Raw genomic sequence first — 20,055 nt, 5'->3', positions numbered from 1 at the left:
TTTCTCTTTGGGCTATATATGCTATGAAAATATTATAACTTTTAAATTACATACATACTAGAAGTTAGAAGTTTATTGAACGCTGAAAAACATGACCACAAAGTAGTTACCAAATTAGCACAGGTTGTTTAACACTTTTTTTTTCGTGTAAACCCAAATTAATCGTTACCGTTGATTAGTCACGGGTACACACTTATCGACCATCGCTATCTCTAGATTCTATCGTTGATAATGCCACCACAGTGCACAACAGTTTGCGAAAAATTCGTGTAAAAATTAATATTGATTGACAAATTGTGTAGTTGAAGTAAGTCCAATTGGAAATTTAATAACTACGCTGCCTGTGCCGCGTCATGCATTAATGTGTGCACTTCATTTGCTGGCTGTGGTGGCTGTCTAAAGCTTGCAAAACGTTGCCAAACCTGCTGCTGCATTTGAGTCTCATTTGGCCCGTTTTTCCACCTACGCTACGGCAGCAACGTTGACGCGACGATAAACGAGCCGAAGCGCGTGTGGCAGGCGGGGGGGCACAGCTGAGCTAGCAGTTTGTTTAGTTAAGCGTGGAAATAAACAAACAGATTTGTCGCAATCGCGAACGCAGCCTGGCTGGCAGTCAGTCAACGGGCGTGGGTAGCTTATACCAAAAGTAATACGACGACCGCTGGGTGTGGAGGCAGCAACAAGTTGACGGCTATGGAAGAGGTAACGCTCACGGAGCCCGAGACACGTTTCTATGGAGAACTGTTTCAATGCTGCGACGTGGAGAACACCGGCAAGGTGCCCATGCTGAAAGCAACCGAACTCTTTCGCTCAGCGGACATTGCCAACGAGACGGTGATTGAGGTAGGTCCACAAATGCCTCAATTGACAGCATCGTGCATTCTTAATTAATTTTTAATTATTGCTTAACAGATCACATCATTGGCTGGAATACCCGCAACCGCTTTACACATCTCGCGCGCTCAGTTCTATTCGTGCCTCAAGCTAATTGCCGCCCACCAGGCAGCGGTGCCTTTACGTCAGGAGCTGATTGCCGCCACGGTGCCATTGCCATTGCCGCATTTTGGCTGGAAAGACGCTGCTACAGCGCCAGCGAGTACCTGTGAAAATGGCCTGGGTGCGCTGCCGCCGCCACCGCCCACCGATCGTCGTAACTCGCTGCGCCGCAATTCCCAGCAGCAGCAGCAACAACAACAACAACAACAGCAGCTGGAACAGTTGCAGGACACCTCGGATGTGCCTAGCACCGATTCCGAAGTCGAGCAAAACGAATCCAGCGGTGGCGGAGATTTTGATGAGCTGGCGGGCGCTGATGTTGTCGTCAGCAACAGCAGCCGCGAAACAGTGCGTATATATCTTATCACACTTATGTAAATAGACTTAGATACATGAAAGTGTTATTTATTTAATTGTAGCGTCGACGTGGCGTTGGCCCTGGTGGCTCACCGGAGGCGTGGAGCACTAACAGTGATAGCCCCACGCCCACCAACAGCGTGGCAGAGCGTCCCTGGGCACAGGATACGTTGTGGCAGGGCTTGCTCGGTGATGAGCATCGCCAGCTTCTGGGCACCGAGGAGGAGTCCTCGGATCGTCACAGCAGCGACGATGATGACAACGAAAGCGAACTGATTACGCTGTATCAAATCACGCCCGAGCAGCGCGAATATTACAACAAGCAGTTCAGAGCTGTGCAGCGTGATCCGCACGGACTGCTCTCCGGTCAGGCTGCGCGGTAAGTTGTGACTGGGTGTCTATTAGAATGTATATTCATACCATGCATTCATTTGTAGGATCTTCTTTGAGAAAAGCCGCATTCCTGTCGAGGAGCTACGCCATATCTGGCAGCTGTGCGACGTGACACGCGACGGTGCGCTTAGTCTATCCGAATTCACAGCTGCCATGCATCTGGTTGTGTTGCGCCGCAATAATATACCATTGCCCAGCAGCCTTCCTCATTGTCTGCATCCCAATGTGCTGGCTAAGTCAACGACATCGCTGTCGTCATCATCAACGGCGCACATACCTCAAGAGCCGCCCGAGGCTGATCTCCTGCATTTGAATGATGACGACGAAGATGAACACACTGACAATACAATCATAAGTAGCTCGCAAGCGAAGCCACGTCCATTGCCTAATGACAAGAACATTATGAATCTGAGCAGCATCTCGACCTCGTCGCAAGCCAGCAACAGCAGCTCTCGACGTGAAGTGACCACAACAACGACATCGCCCGTGCTTAAGAATCGCAGCATTTCCAATTCACCAAATGTGGAAAAACCAACAGGAGCGACAGCAACAACAACAGCGGTAGTTAATTCTACTGCTGGACCAACTAATGATGCCAGTCAATGGACCAAATTTAGCGAATCTCCCACGACATCGACAGCAACTGGAGCTGCGGCAGTTGCTGCAGCCGGCACAGCGGCAGCTGCTGTTCCTGCCGTTTCTAGTCCCGGCCTCAAACCAGCGCTGTTCGATATGAAACGCACTGCCCAGGATGTGGTCTCAAATCCGCAAATATTGCATCCCGTGCCGCTGCGTGTGACGCCCATAGGTAAACATATACCCTAGTATCCTTCGTCAGCTTATTTACTTTCTTTATTTATTCGTAGGCACAGCCATTGCCGCAGCTGGCGATCAATCAAGTCAGTCCACAAACGATATGGACGGCGTTGTTGTGCTGCGCGAGGAGAGTCCCAAGGCCATGGCAACGACAACAGCAACAACAACGACTACAGCACAAAACAATCAAACTGGAACGCATCGCGACCGCGACTCCATCTCGATGCAAAGCAGCGATCTACGCGCTATACAACGTCCCCAGGCCAAAAAGCTGCCAGCGAAGAATATTGGTGCCTTGCCGCCGCCGCCGCAACGTGAGCCAAGCATTGGCTCCATTGGTGTCAACGAGCCCCCGGAACAGCCGGCGCCATTACCATTGGGTTATGCATCAAGCACAGCTTCTGCCAAAAAGGAGCCGCCGCCCTTGCCGCCGCCTCGACCCCATCGACATGCGCGCAGCAGCAGCTTAGATTTGAACAAGTTTAAAATTGGCACAGCTGGTGCCCAACAGCCCGAGGTAAGTCTAGTATACCTGCATCAAATCTAGCTATACATGTTGTTTGTCTGCTGTCCAGCTCCAAATTATGTCCAGTATACATGTCTATGCAAATGTTTTAAGGAAACTGTTTAAATGTTGTATTCGTAGATGTGTTCCATTTACTAACAGATATTTAACATCACCTGGAAATGTTAAAAATATCAGCTATGTTAATGTTCCTTTAGGGTCATTTCACAGCTTCCTAGTTTGTAGGCAATGCTGGCTCAACTGCTATTTCAATAATTTGTATTTTAGCACAGAGGTTGTATTTTTTTCTTCTAAGCGATAATTGAAAGATAATTTTAAAACAAGTTATTTAAAAGTAGCGTTTTCTCTGAAGCAATTTAACAGAGGCTTTGGATACAGTTGTCATTCAAAGATTTAAGCTTTCAGTAACATCAATTTTTCAATAACAATGTTTAATATAACATTCTCAAAAGTTAGTCTGTAGATATAAAGTTTAGAAAAAAAAAATTATAGCATTCAGATAAAGATTTCAAATTTTATGATTAATGTATTTTGAAATATAATATTAGGAGTCGAGGCGTTTTGTTTAGCGAGTAAACACAGTATTATGTATCATTTTACTCTGCCATAGTATAAACAGGTTTCGGTGTACCGAATATATATTTATATTATATTCGTATTTCTTTGTGCAAAGTGTTTACCTTATGTGTGCCCTTTATTATTATTATTTTCTTTTACTTATTTTTTTAAACAAACTGTAATATAAACCCAACTTTAATTAAGATAACCGCGCAAGCCAGCTTCGATATGCAAACCTCAGCGGGTTTTGCCGATTTCACGCACTTTGCCGACGACGCGAATGTTGTAAGTGTAATAAGAATAAAATCTTGATTCAACAAATGCATCCACAATTGGCCGTAGCTTTACTAGTGTTATGCATCCAAAATTGAGTAGCTTTTGAATAAAACATGCGCTTACGCTTGGTTCATGATCGAAACTAATGCCTTCTCCATTTGCAGCTGGACGCCAGTAACAACAGCAGCAGCAGCAGCAGCAATAGCGCCAATGCCACATCCGCTGCTGCTGGTGCCACAGCCGAGCAGCAACAGCATTCACTGCCGCCGGCACCTCCGCCGCCCGCTTTTGTGCCGCCCATGCGCATGACGCTGCAGACGCAACAGCGAGTCTCCGCTTTTGAGGTCTACCGCAAGCCGCAGACGCCGGCCCCAGCACTGGCTGCAGCAGGATCGTCGTCGTGCATGGCTGCCGCCCAGCTGCCCAGCGCCGATAACTTTGAGAAACGTGTGACCGCCATCAGTGATTCGTTGCGTCATGTGTCCTTTAAGCAGAATCAAACTAGCACCACGGAGCTGCTGCAGCGACTGCGTGAGCAAAACAATTCGCTGCTGCATCTGTGCAACGATCTCAGCGACGAACTGTTGAGCGTGCAGACGCGCAAGGAGGAGATGCGTCTCAAGCTGGAAAGTTTTGCAGCAGCCGGTGCAGCTGGCGGCGATTCTGGCGGTGCAGCACCCGCACGCACTGGCTCCTCAATATCAGCGCCTATGACGGCCAATGTGACTGGCGGCTCCTCCGGCTCAGCCGGTGCCTATACAAATGTTTAAGCAGCGTTTTTGTTGTTTCTGTTTGTTGCATGCAGCGCATATAACACACATCTATTTAGAAGAGCAGACGAATTTCGTTTAGCACGCTGCTTATTATTATGTTTCGCTAATTTAATTGTAGGCTAGTTAAATCTCAATTTTAAAAATGAATGAAAAGTAAATTTGTCATGCAAGCAACAATAACAATAACAATAATGCCGCCTCTATAGATACATATTTATGCAGATCAATTTATGTATACTTCTCTTTAGCGCACACAGAGCTAATGGAACTAATTGTTAAACGTAAATGTGTAAATGTAAATGAGAAATGTTCGCTTTATAAACAAACAAACGAAATGAAAAGCAAAACAAAACACTGCTCCCTAGATGATATGCATCCACAAAGTGGCGTCAATCGTATTTGAAAATTGCAACACTCATAAAGCATTTGTTTGGCTGATAGAAAAAAAACACACACACACACACACACCATTTTTCAATCTTTGCTATATTACATTTAGTATGCCCAAAGGCAATAAATCATTATTTATTAACTATTAATTTTGAATAACTCGAAACCTGGCTCCACCAGGAAATACAAATCCTCGACCTTCTCATTCATTCCGGCAATGAAAAACAAAATTATAATGTTGTGCTAAAAGTTGTAACTTTCGTAAGCCAGGCTTAAATGTTTAAGTATTAAAGAAGTTAAAATTTATTATGAAAACAAAAAGAAAACCATGATAAAACACATGCAAACCAATTTCATTTCCTTGAAAGCTTAGCTTAGGTTTAGTAATTTTTCAAAACTATTTTCTATGTATACACAAATTGATATTATGTAAATTTATCAAATTTCGTAGGCATTTGTATAAAGTTATAAAACAAATGGAAAACACAAGAAAAAAAAAAAAAAACAATTATTTAATTTACCGGACCATAAGTATGCTAACTTCGAATTTATAAGATGATATATCAGCAGACGTACTTGCGAGTATATCATCATGTGAATATGCGTCCGCATTTTCTTTTGCATACTTAAACTATTAAATATATAGTGATTGTATATTATTTCTCTTGTCATCAAACAAAATAAATCTTCAACTTGTTAAACATTTTCAAAGATATACAACTACAAACTGATTGCAGTGTTTGAAAAAGTAAGACAAACAAAAACAAAAGTGATATTGAGCACTATGTAAACATATTGTTACGTTGCAGCGTAATAAATGCGTATTGTTTTGAGCGATATACATCTACAAAAATAAAAATGAATGTATTAGTTGATGTTACAAATGCTAAAAAAAGGCAATAAATAATATGCTCTAAAGAAATAATTATTTTAAGTCTTACACAATTTGAAATGCTATCGTTATTGCCGCCAAACTAAATGCAACCATGTCTATCGACCACGAAATTTTTGCGATAGTAGACGCACGCTGTAATCGATTGTGCTGCATACGCCGCTACACATCACTAACGCTTTGCGGCATTGGAGCAAATTTTCGCAAAATTTGCTATACAATTTTTACGTGTGAATTTGTGGAAATTTGTTGTTTAAATGGTGTAAACAGCATTAAACAATTGCTGCGTGCGTGCTTAATATATGTGAACATCATTTGCACTTCCAAGGCCAAGTGTAACGACGTCGAAAAGCAGCAAAAGTAGAGAGCACTGGAAACTGGAACTGCTGCTAGAGTGCAGGTTAGTTTACGTTTACGTTTGTACAATGGTGAATCTTGAAAATGTTATTGTAGAACAAAAAGTAAACAATAGATAGTCTCTTTTCCTAGTAAGTAAATGCGTCAATGTTAATCGCGCTCTTTGCGCTCGCACATTTGCCAATCTTTCGTAAGCCGCCGCTGTCATTGCAATCATCATCAAGGTGTGGCAAAGGCAAAAGCAACGCAACAAAGCACGCGAGCAAAACAACAGCAACAACAACAACAACAACAACAGACAACGCTCATTTAACGGCATTAACAAGCAACAGTAATTTGCAGACAACAGCAACAACAATTCTAATTGGAACCCGCCTCAATATGAGCAGCAGCAACGAACAGGATCAGCAGGCAACAGCAGCCAGCATCATCGTTGCTGCCAACGGCAATCAAACGGATGTGAAAAAAATCGAAATTATGTATGTGTGCACAGCCTGTTCTGCACTGTTCCCATTTATTCATTATCCAGCATTTCATTCTCATTCCTTACACAGTAACTTCAAGCCATATGACAAGCAATGCTGCTATAACATCAAAACCAATCATACGAAAGTTTATGGCTGTGGCGGCTCCCATGCGCGTGGCTCCTCCAAGGTTAAGCTAAAGAATGTCGTCGACTATAAATGGGAGCACAAATACTATTATCCCGGTCATTTGGTGGCCGTGCATCGCGATGGCAAGCATTTGGCATATGCCATAAATGGTAACCAAATTGAATTCTTTAAATTGCTGTATCCATTTTAATTGTGCCCTTGTCACAGTCAACAACAAAGCCACCGGCATGGAAGGCATGGTCCGTGTGTGCAACACCAGCACCAGCCAGCGTGCCCTCATCAAGGGCATGAATGGTGAGGTTCTCGATCTACAATTTGCCCACAGCGAACGGGAGCGCATCCTGGCGGTCATAGATATGTGCTCGCTGTTTGTGTATAAAATCGATTTAATCGATGGAAATTTAATATGCAAACTTGTACTCAAAGTGGATGATCCTATTGCAAACTATGTGCCAGAATATGACATGGTTTCCTGGTGTCCTTACATAACAAGCAGCGGCAGCAGCAGCAACAACAATACCAGTGGCGGTGGCGGGGGCGTCAGTGGTGTCACTGGCCACGAAGAGGATGATGAAAATCAGCTTTTGATTTGGTCGCGCAGCAAACAGTTTCAATGCTTTCATGTCAGGATGATTATATCCGAGCATGGCGTAAGTGAAAACCAAAAAGTTTAACCATTTTTCATTTTTTTTTTTAAATTTGTTTTTGCTGCATTTGCAGCGGGGACAGATTAAACCGGCGTCTCTGGAGACTGGTTATTTGAAGATTGAGGAGGATTCCTTAATTACCTGCGCTGCTCTATCGCCCGATGGCACCACCGTTGCCGCCGCTTGTACTGATGGCCTGGTGCGTTTCTATCAAATTTATTTGTTTGATGTGCGCAATCATCGCTGCCTACACGAATGGAAGCCGCACGATGGCAAGCCGGTGGCCTCGTTGTTCTTCTTGGATAACATTAACAAGCCTGTGGAAGAGTAAGTGCTTATTTAAATAAAAGAGTTGATGAATTGTATTCAATGTCCCAATTACAGTGCCTACTGGCAGTATGTGATTACAACCAGCGATCATAATACTGAGATAAAGCTGTGGAACTGCTCGCTGTGGGAGTGTCTGCAGACCATCAATATTATGGCCTCAGTTCCGCCCACTGTGCATCCGGGCATGTTCATAGCTGGCATTGATCGTAGCGCCAACTATTTAGTTATATCCAGCCTGGATGCGTTAGCCGTATATGTGATGCAGATTAGCAGCTGTGGCATCGTCAGAAGCAGCGTCAACGATCAGGCCAGCGACAGTGGGGATTCGGATAATGGCAGCGATGCTGATGACGCTGGCAGCGGCACTGGCAATAACGATGCTGCCGTACGCATTCAAAACATAGCAGAGTTCAAGCTGAGCTCGGGCATACTATCTTTTTCCATAGTGAATGCCAGCATGCGTCGGATGAAGAGCACCAACGAGAGCTACTATCCGTTTGAGGAGCCTGATGATTACGACGATGATAGCACTGCCACAACCGATGCCCTAGTGGTGCATATGTTTGTGGTGCAGGCCAAGAGCTTGCAGGAGTGCCAGATTATCTATCAGCCATGTGTGGCCGAAAAGCCAGTAAGAAGTTTAAATAGCAGCAACAAAAGTAGTGCCAGCAATAAGCGCTCCCTGACACCGGATGGTGCGACGCCATCGCGACTGCTACACGTCAATGAGATTAAGGCGGAGCCCAGTTCACCGCACAACAGCAGCAGCGGCTCCAGCGCAGTGCCACTGGATACACTCTTCGGCAAGTCCAAACGCAACTCAGTTAGTTCAACGTCCGCCTCGGTGGTGGCTGTTGCAGTTGCTGCTGCGGCTGCACCTTCGGCCATCCTGCAAGAGACACCTACGACGGGCACAAATAAATCACGTTCCGCTTCGCCCCAGTATGGCAGCGGCTATCCGCAACTGAATCTCATGACTCCGGATGCGTTTAGCGCCAGCGGTGCCACCACCATGCTTTTGACCACGACCAGCATTAGCAGCAACACAACTGGCACCGATGCCATCAGCAGCTCTGCGGGTGCAACTACGGCTAACACAGATCAGTCCGCGATCAACTCTCAGGTGCTGAACACGCTGCGCATGCTGGCAACAGTGACTGCCAAGGGAACGGAGTCGGCCAATGCGAATCTTTTGAAACTGATGAACAATACGCTCATTGAGGATCGGGAACAGCAGAAGCTTAAAGACAAAATGGATGCGCGCAAGAAGTTCATAGCCATTGATCGCAATCCGGAACGCAATGCGGGTGAGAATTTAGCCAGTGGCGGTTCCAGTCCAAGTCGTGAAGTCCAAGAGATTATGGCCACACAAGAGGATGCAGATGACTACGAACCGGAATTGGAGAATCTAGAATCTGACGAAGAGAACCCCTACTATATGCTATGCAAAACGGAAAAAAAGTGAGAACAACTTGATAATACTTGAATATATTTATTTTAAATTCTAATTTGTTATTTTTGTTTTTTAGAACCGAGGATGAGTTGGCCAATTCACCAACCGTCGAGGAAACGGCAGCTGTAGCGACCAATTGGCCGTCACAGGATTCCAAGCTGCCAACCAAAAAATCCGCTGAACTTCAAAATGCGGCACAAATCATGTCGCAAGCGGTGCAGCACAAGAACAATGGCAATGTGCCGCCCACGCTGGGCAACAGTAGCTGCAGCAACAACACGGCAACAACATTAAACAGCAGCGGCAACAACAACATCAGCAGCTGCAGCCACAATGCGGCAATTGAAAATTCCACAGGCAATGCAGAGATCAATGCAAAACTGGAACAACTATTGGGTGGGTGGAGAAATAAGTTAAGCTACAAAATGTACGGAATCTAACATTTATTATCTAACTTTCCAGATCTGGTCAAGGCGCAATCGCTGCAGCTGCATAAACTGGAGCACGAAGTTAGCAAGATTCAACAACAGCAGCAGCAGCTGCAACCAAGCAGCGGTGCGACGCCCTTGCAGCCGAAAAGCATCCACGAGCTGGCCTACAAAATTGAAATGCAACTGTCCAAGCTAATGGAACAATACTTAAAGCGTTACGAGAACGAGCACAAAAAGAAACTAACCGAGTTCCTGCATGCGCGGTAAGCAAAGGAAAATTAGCAAAATATAATATATATAATTAAGTTTTGCACGTTAGGTTACTATAAAAAAATATATTTCAATTTATTATTTTCACTTAACGGCTACTTTTGTTGAGTACATTCAGATTTGCTTCCCGAATATGAACTGATTTATCTAACTGTTGCGGTCGCTTAGCAAACTTCGCTTTGAGAGAGTTTGAGTCAAAATTGAGTGAAGTTTGAGCTGCGTCAGCAATTATGCGTGGGATAGTACTCTGATGGGAACATTGACAGTGGCGTGATATTTAGGGTGAATTGTTTATGTCTACCAAAGGGGGACAGTTTGATCTTGACCAATGTCGATGTTATCACCAGGCTCTTTGTTTACAATATTAGAAATGTTTATAATTGTGCTTATGCTTATGTGCTAAGATATGTTAAAGGGTGGGTGCGACTATGGATATGTCACTCCCCCAACCATTAGAAAAGTGCCTGTCCTCAGGTGTTTAAGTTTGGATATAGTGTAACATTTTCTTCTTTTACAATTGGTATATCTCCTATTATTGTAGGTGTTTCTTCTACTTTGGGTTTTTTATATTTTATAATTAATTTCTTAGGTATGCTTTTGAACTTATATGTCAAATACAGTGTTAAACTTATTAATATGATTACAAATATGGTTATTGTAATTATCTGGAATACATTGTTAAATTTTGTATGTGCATTTATAATTTGTTTCGTTTGTACAAACGAAAGTGGTTCTAATTTTATAACATCATTGCTTACGTAAATGCTTTGAGTATAATCTAACATATTGTTTGAAATTGAAATTTCATTAATTTGCAATGAACAATTAAAGATTTTTATTATATTGTTTCCTTCTATTGTTATTTCGTTATTTATACAATTATGGTTTAATATAGTTTTTGGTAAATTCCAAGTTAAAATTATATTTGGTTCTATGTAGTTGATTTGAAAATTTTGCAAAATTTTAGTATAACTACATTCTGATGTTATTTGGTTTAAAATTCCTGTTAAACATTCATTATTAATTAATTTTTTTGTTTCTCTGCTATAAACTTTTTTATCTTGGGTAAAATATTTTTCATGAGCTATTTCTGTCAAAATATTATTATTTTCATCCGGGTATGGAATTATTTCGAATACCGGGCTTTTTATTATTTCTCGAGGAATATGGGATATTATCAGTATTTCGTTTGTATCTGATTTAAACCAAGTGGAAGTTTTTGTATTCAACAATTTCTCAGAATTAACATGCAACAAATAGTCATGTTTTAGTAATTTTGGGTTAAAAATTCCTAATCTTGTGAGCTGCATTCCCATCTCAATGTCTTCTATATATTCTGTAAAGTGTTGTAAGTTAAATATAAGGATATCTAATTTCTTTCCTTTTTGTTTCTCTTGATCTAGTTCGTTCATGATTTCTATTCCTTTGTTTATAGCTTCTATTATGTAATTTAATTCGTTAACCTGAACGCTGTTTTCTGCTAAGTTGCTTATTTTTTGTTCAATTTCTGCTTTGTCTTCTTGATTTAATGTTCCAAATAAGTATTTATATGCTGTTCCTACTATGTTAACTAAACCTCTTTTGCTGCGTTTGGCTATTTTTAAGCCGTTTATTTCTCTGTTTAATTTTTCTACTAGGTATTCGATTTGTATAAGGTTATTGAATTCTTTACTTTGTTCAATTAAATTGTTAAAAGTTTCTTCGGTTTTTGTTATATTAACCGTTAAACAGTGGAATTCGTAATCTGTCGGAATGTCTATGGTTCCTGTTTTAAATATGAGATATCCGTTATGGGCTTTGATAGGATTAATTTCAATACTCTGTGCATTTATATGGTTTACAGTTATTGATAGTAATATTATAATAATTAATTTAAGCTGGTGCTTGTATGTTTTGATCGCTGTCTGTTGTTGACCTGTAATTGTTATATTTGCTTTGATTAGTCTTCTTTTTCTTTTTGAATTTGGTTTTGTAATGTGTTATTTTCCTGCCTCTGTTAGTTTCCTCAAAATGTTTGTCGTCGATTTGTCTTAGTTCTCCTGTTTTCTTGAACGGGGTTGTCGTCTTTGATTTAACTAACGGTGAGTGTTTGTATCTAGTGTCAATTTCATAATTTGTTCGTTTTTTGTTGAGGTTATTTATTAGTTTTTCTTTATTAGCTTGAGTGTCATACTCTGGTGTACCTGCATATATGAATATGTCCGCTGGTGTTCTGTTAGTCGTTTTGTGCTTTGTTTTATGATTGTACGTGTAGAGTATAGTTTCAAATTTTGTAAGTTTATTTTCGACGTCTGAGTCGCTGTTAATGATTCTTAGTTTTTCGTTAACTGTCTTATGAAATCGTTCTACGTCGGATATACCATTTTTACTAGTGGTTATATTAATATTTACTGCTTCTGATTTTAGCCATAATTGTAAAGCTGTACACATAAAAGCTGAGTCTTTGTCTGCCTTTATTTCGATGGGCTTACCCATTTGGTTGAACACTTGTAATATAGCTCGTTTGGTTTCTAGCCAGTCTTTACTTTTTATATCTAATAATGATGCAAATTTTGAATAGATATCAATGCAAGATAAAAATTGTTTATCTCCTACTATGTAAAAATCCATTACATATTTTTCTCGGATATTAGCGATTTCTGGAGTTATTTCGAAAGTTAATTTTGTATCTCTGTGTTCTGTTTTTGCGATGTTGCAAATCTCACATTCATTTATTAGATTTTGAATTAAATTTTGATAATCTGGGAAATAGTGGGTTTCTTTGAACCAATTGATAGTTTTTTCAATTCCTGGATGTAATAATTCTTTGTGCTTTTTTAATATTAATTCTTTGAATTCTGCGTATGTTTGAAGGTCTATTAATTTTGTACTAGTTTTCATTGCCTTTGTTGAATTATTCGGACTTATTATTTCTAAGTAGGCTTCTTGAAAAATTGGAAAATCTGCTTCGTTGTGGAAGTATAGCACACTTTTCTTTGTGCATAAGTATTCTTTTATTAATTCTTTGGCATGCGTATTAGTCATGTCTTTGTACGTAATTTTTATGTTGGTTTTGTGAAAGTAATTCGTAACTTTTGTTTCGTTCTCGGTTCCTTTTTCAAATTCTATTTGTCGATTGTAATAATTAAGTGGTCTTTCTGTGATTTGTAAATGGTTACTGTTGTCTTCTTGAGCACTATGTATTGTTGCTCTTGTGCTAATTGTATCTTCGCCTAAGAAGTTTTCGTTTAATTGAATTCTGGACAGAGCATCTGCCACATAATTTTCTTTTCCTGGGACGTATTTAATTTGGAAATCAAACTCATTTAGCTTGATCTTCCACCTTTGTAATTTCATGTTAGGTTCTTTCATATTATTTAACCAGACGAGTGGTCTGTGATCACTAAGGATTTGAAATTGTCGACCAAAGAGATAGGACCTAAAGTATTTAGTGGCCCAAACGATTGCTAATAATTCTTTTTCAATCGTTGAATAATTTAACTCATGCTCGTTGAGAGTTCTACTTGCATAGCATATAGGCTTATGCTCTTGCGAAAGGACGGCCCCTATTGCCATATTACTCGCGTCTGTAGTTAATGAAAATGGTTTTTCGAAGTTAGGGTATATTAAAATTGGGTCGGATGTTATGAGTACTTTTAGCTTTTCAAACGCTAGCTCGTAGTCTCTGTCTTTTATATTGATTTTTGCTCCCTTTTTTAATTTAAGTGTTAATGGTTTTACTATATTAGCGAAATTTGGTATAAATTTCCTATAGAAACCACATAATCCTAGAAATGATTTAATTTCTTTTGGGGTTTTTGGAATTGGGAATTTGACAATTGCTTGTATCTTGTTGGGATTTGGTTTTATACCCTCAGTTGTGATGATGTGACCGAGAAATTCAGTTTCTTTTCTCATAAACTCGCATTTATCCAACTGTAGTTTTAAGTTAGCTTCTCTAAGCTTCTTAAATACCTTTTGTAGCGACAAAATGTGTTCCTCCAATGAAGTGGAAAAAATAATAATGTCGTCTAAGTAGACCAGACAATCCTTAAAAATTAAATCTTCTAAGAGATTGTTCATACAACGTTGGAACGTTGCAGGTGCATTCTTAAGACCGAATGGCATGCGAGTGTACTCGTAATGGCCATGTTTAGTCGAAAATGCGGTCTTGGGTATTGAACCAGGATCCATTTGGATTTGGTGAAAGCCTTTGGCTAGATCAATGGTTGTGAAATATTGACATTTTCCAAGTTTGTCTAATATTTCATCCATGATCGGGATAGGGTATTTATCATTAATAGTTAGTTCATTGAGATTGCGGTAATCTATGACTAACCGGAATTTTTGCTTTCCAGATGCATCGTTTTTCTTTGGAACGATTATTACTGGTGAGCAGTAAGGGGATTTGGATTTACGTATGATATTTTGTTTTATCATATCGCTTATTTGTTTATTTACTTCCTCATCGTATATTTGAGGATATTTGTATGGACGCTTGTAAATTGGGTCCTCATGTTTTGTTAGAATTTTGTGTTTAATTGTACTAGTGAAAGTCAAATTGTCACCTTCATGGTACTGGATATCACGAAATTCATGTAAAACTTTTTTTATTTTTTCTTTTTCTTCTGAGTTTAGGTGCTCTAGCCTAAACTCATTGTTTTCTATTAATTCATTATTTATAGCGAAGTTAAATGGTCTGTCCTCTGTTGAGGGTGGATCAAGGCACTCTTGTGCGGTCATGTCCTCTTCGACCTCTTCGTCGTTATATCTAAAACAAAAGTTAAATTCTCCTAAGGTTACGGATCCTTGTGCATAGTCTATTTTTGCTTGACATGCCTCAAGGTATTCTCTCCCAATCAGAACATCATAATGCTCTGAGAAGTCGTGAATATAGAATTTTTGTTTGCTCGGACAAATTTTGCTTGCTCCTAATCGTATACTTTGTTTTAATTCAATAACACCATTTATGGTGTGAACCTTTAATGTTTCGTTGTAAACTGGAAAATTTAAGCGGTTAGTTTTCATTAGATTAATGGTTGAACCTGTGTCGATGACACATTTTAGAACTTCGTCATTCATAATCAATTTTATGAATGGATTTCTTCTGTTTGTTCCGAGGCTTGCTGATGAAAATTTTCGGATGTATCCATTTTCATCTGCCCACTGTTACTATCTCTTTGACGTTTAGTCGGAGGGTTTGGTGCATTCAAGCGTGAATGGGACTGATTTTGGTAGTTTAAGGGATTTTGGTATCTACCTTGACTTAATTTCTGTTGGAACTCGTGGTGAGCTTTCTGATTGTCTTCGGACTTATTGTGCTGTTTATTTTGTGCGTGATAACTCTGATTTGTGTTGGAATAACCACTTGAAATGGTGGTTGGGTTAGCATTTTGCTGATAATTTCCCATGTTCCTACGATTGTTATTTGGATTTCCCTGAACATTATTATTTTTAGGTTTTTCAGTAAAGCTATTTTCATATAATCCCTCTCTTTGAGCTACTTGCTTTAGTTTTTGTGTCGACGTAATGTCGTGTCTGGCTAACATCATGAAAAGCCTATCTGGTAATTTTTTTGTAATAACATCTTTGATTGTGTTATTCATAGCATTTGTATAAAGGGTTGTATTGCTAGGTATATTTTCTAGTGCTAACTTATTTAAAATAACAAAAGATTTATTCTCGAGCTCCTCGATGAACTTACGGACGTTTCCTTGGTAATTCGTGTTGTATAAGCGTCGAAGGAGTTCTTCAAATGGTGTCTGCACTTTGTATTCTTCAATCAATGCGTTTCTCAGCTCCTGCCAAGTGTTGGCTGCTGTCCTTTGTGATATTCTCTGAGCATCTCCTGTGACTTGCAATTCGATGGCTCCGTATAAGATGCTATGTTGTCTAACATCTCGGGTTGGATACAGGTGTAGGATGTAATCTATCCTTTTAATGAAGGCGTTTAGTTGATCCGTTGATCCGTCAAAGCTTGGCACCTGTCTAAGTTGTGAAAGGGCCTGGTTGAGGTGTTGTTCTGATAATTCCATTGTCATCTTGGTGTAATACACTTTTTTTTGAATAGTTTTGAGTTTGTAGGTTTGAACTTTATTGTTCTTTGATTTTGCACTTTTATTTTAAGTTAAAGTTTGTGATGGATTATTGTGTAAATGTTTTTTTTTTTTTTTGTGTGTGTGTCTTAAAAAGACTCAGTAATAACGTATTGCAGGGATCAAACGATATGCAAAGCCAGTCGTTATTAACTGTAGTAGCTTTATTGCCCAAAGGGTCAATATTATTAAGCTACTAATGACCCGAAGGTTCTTGTGCGGATACGTATTCGAGAAAATTTTTATTACACTCCGACAACACTTTCGGTCGCGATTGTGCGTTAGATCTGGGAATTAATTATCCTTTAGCGATCTTTAATTTTTCCCGACGTATCCTACCGGCTGCGCCAATTAAGTTTTGCACGTTAGGTTACTATAAAAAAATATATTTCAATTTATTATTTTCACTTAACGGCTACTTTTGTTGAGTACATTCAGATTTGCTTCCCGAATATGAACTGATTTATCTAACTGTTGCGGTCGCTTAGCAAACTTCGCTTTGAGAGAGTTTGAGTCAAAATTGAGTGAAGTTTGAGCTGCGTCAGCAATTATGCGTGGGATAGTACTCTGATGGGAACATTGACAGTGGCGTGATATTTAGGGTGAATTGTTTATGTCTACCAAAGGGGGACAGTTTGATCTTGACCAATGTCGATGTTATCACCAGGCTCTTTGTTTACAATATTAGAAATGTTTATAATTGTGCTTATGCTTATGTGCTAAGATATGTTAAAGGGTGGGTGCGACTATGGATATGTCACTATATATATAATAGCTAGATTCAATAGGAGTAATGAAGCCCTTTAACATTTCAAAGATTTAAGCATACATATGATTATTTTGTATGTAGCGGTCCCGTATCTACATTTTATGTGTATAAAGTACATATATGAGTTTTGTTTTAAGTTTTGAAGAATTTAGAAGAACTTGACCAATTGTTGCTAGTAGAGTTATAGGATATGGTGGTCGGTGCTGCATACAAAAAGTCTGTTTTGATAGTTCCTGGAATGGCTATTTTTATTTATTTCATTTTATAATGCATATAACCATCCTATACTTTAACTATATATATTTTTTTTGGCTCTTTTTCTATATGTTAGTGAGACTCAAAATCGTGAACTGCGAGATTCGGTGCTGCAGGTGCTCAATCAGTATGTTATGAATCATTTTACGGACATTATTGGCAATGTTCTGAACATGGAGCTGCAGCGTCAGCTGTTGCCACGCGTAAATGCCAAAATGGATCAGTTGCAGAATCAAATGCAACTGGAGATAGTGCAAAAATTAAATGTGTTTGACAAGACGGTCAAGGAGAACATTGCACAGGTGTGCAAAAGCAAGGTATACCATTGTAAAATTCAATCGAATTGTCGTGTCGTAACAACAACTATTTGCATTGACAGCAATTTCTGGATGCCTTTGGCAAATCTGTGCTGATTGGCGTTCAGACAAGCCTGCAAACGGCCTTTATTGAGTCCATGAGCAGCACTCTGATACCAGCCTACGAGAAGTCCTCGCAAAATATGTTCAAGCAGCTGCACGAAGCGTTCAGCGTGGGCATCAAAGATTGTAAGTGAGGAATCAGATTGGCCTTAACAAAATGTTTTCAAAATATATATTTATCTTTGTTTCGTAGTCATGGTGGAGTTTAACGCGTATCTGCAGCACATGCCACAGCCGCACAATAGCGAGGAGCTGAGCAACAAGCTGGGCCTATTAAAGCAGCTGGTAGAGACAAATTTACTTAAGCATCGCACCGAACTAACCGACGCCATGCTGGAGACACAGCGCGAGGTGAAGAGCCTGGAGATATTGCTTGCCCGCCAGGTGCAGGAGACCATACGTACCGAGCTGCGCAAGCATATGGATAATCAGAACATGGCGTTGCGCTCGCAGGCAGCCACACCGGCGCCCACCTATGATCTGCGTGAGAGCATTAAACAACTGCTGCTGGCGGGTCAAATCAACAAAGCCTTTCATCAAGCACTGCTTGCCAATGATTTGAATCTGGTGGAGTTCACATTGCGGCATACGGATCGCATGCAGGTCTTTGCGCCTGAGGGTTGTCGGCTGGAGCAAAAGGTGCTGCTCTCACTCATTCAGCAAATATCAGCGGACATGAGCAACCATAATGAGCTTAAACAGAGGTAAGGATAAACGGATGCAAGCACTTAATGTTCAAGTTATTAAATGTTTTTGCAACTTTTAGCTACCTCAATGAGGCGCTGCTGGCCATTAATATGTCGGATCCCATAACGCGCGAGCATGCACCGAAAGTGCTCTCCGAGCTGTATCGCAATTGCCAGCTGTTCATCAAGAATTGTCCCAAAAGTCCGCAATGTAGCAATGTTCGCCTATTGATTGCCATGTGCAGCGCCACTTACCGTGATCAATTCAAATGATATTGCGATACTGCTGCAATTGCCAGTGGTTGGCACTGACAACAACTCGAACCCAAACCCAAGCCCCATGCACAGACACCCACACAGACATACGGACACGTTTGTAGTTAAGCAGGTCATCCCGATAGAACCGTTTCTAGCTCTAGCTTCAATTTGAACTCTTATACCTTTCCCTTTCAATATATCCTAACTGTCCAATTTGACAACGTAAGCTGAAAGTTTTAGCCACAATTTTTCATACAGTTTTTCGTTACTATTTGTTTTGTGTGCGTTTCTTTGTTTTATTTTATAATTTTATATTTAGATCTTAACTCATGTTCTCGTCACGATATTGTGTTTTCCAACAACAGAAAAATAGGAAAAAGTGAGGAACGTGCTTATCTAGCGTGATCATCAATTGCAATAAGTTAACCTTTTTTATACATATATATATATATAATTTTAAAAATATTGAGTATTTTTCTTTCTGTTCCTTCTGCGCGCTTTATCTATAAAGATTTTTTTCCATTTATCATGACGCTTATCAAAGAGTAAAATACACGTTAAAGCAGAGCTATAGAATTACATTTTTAAATACTAAATTTTTTCAAAATAACTAAAACGGACTTTCTAAAGAGGGACGGACAATTTTGATGATTGCTAAAAAAAATAATTACAGAACTACAAGTAAATGCGTAAATATTAAGCTAAGCCTAAAATCGAAAAAAAAAAATTAAAAATCAATAAGAATAAAAATTAATATATGTATTTGAAAAACTAATAAATAATTATTGCATTCGGACACTTCAGGTTTCCCATGTTTAAACATGCTACGTCCATTTGTTTAAATAATTTTATAGATCTGACCTAATCAGAAGTCTTATTTGATCTTAAAAAAATCTTTGAATCGCACTTTCCCTAATTTTGGAATATATGTATGTATGTATATGTATATGTGTGCATGCATATGCATATGTGAGTATGTATGCATGTGTGTGTGTGTATGTACGAAGACTTGAGTGAATAACACAGTCTAAGTTGGATGCCACTTTCGCTGCGACTTTAAAAAAAAAACGTATTTTTAAATGCCCTCCTCCTCGATTCTCAAAAATTTAAGTAGGCCGTGCGGACAATCAGCAAGGCAGCAGACGTTGGCAGCAGCGGCCGGTGGAGGAGCATCTGGAGGCGGTAGAGCAGGAGGAGGTGGAGCCGGTAAGTAAGTATGTATTTGTATGTATGTATGTAGATGTATGTATGTATGTATGTATGTATGTATGTATGTATGTATGTATGTATGTACGTATGTATGCATGTACTTATGTATGCATGTACGTATGTATGTACGTACGTATGTATGCATGTACGTATGTATGTATGTTTGTACGCACATATATATGTTTGTACGTACGTGTGTATGTATGTTCGTATGTGTGTACGTGTGTATGTACGTATGTATGTACGTATGTATGTACGTGTGTATGTACGTACGTATGTGCGTATGTATGCACATACGTATGCACA

At 39.9% G+C, this 20,055-nt stretch overlaps 2 protein-coding genes across 5 annotated transcripts; both read left to right on the top strand.

Annotated features, from left to right (window-relative positions):
* The first annotated feature begins 212 nt into the window (after positions 1 to 212).
* Positions 213 to 5,798, top strand: Reps (RALBP1 associated Eps domain containing). 2 transcript variants are annotated; one of them, XM_070208767.1, is made up of 7 exons: positions 213 to 843; positions 913 to 1,344; positions 1,416 to 1,732; positions 1,791 to 2,554; positions 2,613 to 3,079; positions 3,851 to 3,931; positions 4,087 to 5,798. In XM_070208767.1, the coding sequence occupies exons 1-7, from the start codon at positions 694 to 696 to the stop codon at positions 4,690 to 4,692; spliced, it is 2,817 nt and encodes a 938-aa protein (XP_070064868.1). In that variant the 5' UTR covers positions 213 to 693; the 3' UTR covers positions 4,693 to 5,798. The 2 variants fall into 2 exon arrangements, with proteins under 2 accessions (XP_070064868.1, XP_070064869.1); XM_070208768.1 differs by lacking the exon at positions 3,851 to 3,931.
* Positions 5,799 to 6,139: 341 nt separating this feature from the next.
* Ge-1 (Enhancer of mRNA-decapping protein 4 homolog Ge-1) lies at positions 6,140 to 19,343 on the top strand. Of its 3 annotated transcripts, none has more exons than XM_032438596.2 (12): positions 6,140 to 6,377; positions 6,677 to 6,813; positions 6,889 to 7,097; positions 7,156 to 7,598; positions 7,669 to 7,922; positions 7,980 to 9,386; positions 9,455 to 9,774; positions 9,841 to 10,072; positions 17,254 to 17,494; positions 17,557 to 17,722; positions 17,790 to 18,300; positions 18,363 to 19,343. In XM_032438596.2, the coding sequence occupies exons 2-12, from the start codon at positions 6,716 to 6,718 to the stop codon at positions 18,553 to 18,555; spliced, it is 4,074 nt and encodes a 1,357-aa protein (XP_032294487.1). In that variant the 5' UTR covers positions 6,140 to 6,377; positions 6,677 to 6,715; the 3' UTR covers positions 18,556 to 19,343. The 3 variants fall into 3 exon arrangements, with proteins under 3 accessions (XP_032294487.1, XP_032294485.1, XP_032294486.1); XM_032438594.2 differs by having other exon boundaries at positions 6,467 to 6,813; XM_032438595.2 differs by having other exon boundaries at positions 6,454 to 6,813.
* Positions 19,344 to 20,055: the final 712 nt, after the last annotated feature.

Source organism: Drosophila virilis, chromosome 4, assembly GCF_030788295.1.
Source record: "Drosophila virilis strain 15010-1051.87 chromosome 4, Dvir_AGI_RSII-ME, whole genome shotgun sequence".
Lineage (NCBI taxonomy): Eukaryota > Metazoa > Arthropoda > Insecta > Diptera > Drosophilidae > Drosophila > Drosophila virilis.
The sequence above is the reverse complement of the archived record's forward strand: the minus strand, read 5'-3'. Positions and strand labels throughout refer to the sequence as shown.

Coding starts and splice junctions, on each gene's coding strand:
- Ge-1 (XM_032438594.2), top strand. CDS start 6,482: ATGTTAATCGCGCTCTTTGCGCTCGCACATTTGCCAATCTTTCGTAAG. Junction 7,599..7,668: donor TGATTATATCCGAGCATGGC/GTAAGTGAAAAC, acceptor CTGCATTTGCAG/CGGGGACAGATTAAACCGGC. Junction 9,387..9,454: donor CTATGCAAAACGGAAAAAAA/GTGAGAACAACT, acceptor TTTGTTTTTTAG/AACCGAGGATGAGTTGGCCA.
- Reps (XM_070208767.1), top strand. CDS start 694: ATGGAAGAGGTAACGCTCACGGAGCCCGAGACACGTTTCTATGGAGAA. Junction 844..912: donor CCAACGAGACGGTGATTGAG/GTAGGTCCACAA, acceptor ATTGCTTAACAG/ATCACATCATTGGCTGGAAT. Junction 1,345..1,415: donor GCAACAGCAGCCGCGAAACA/GTGCGTATATAT, acceptor ATTTAATTGTAG/CGTCGACGTGGCGTTGGCCC.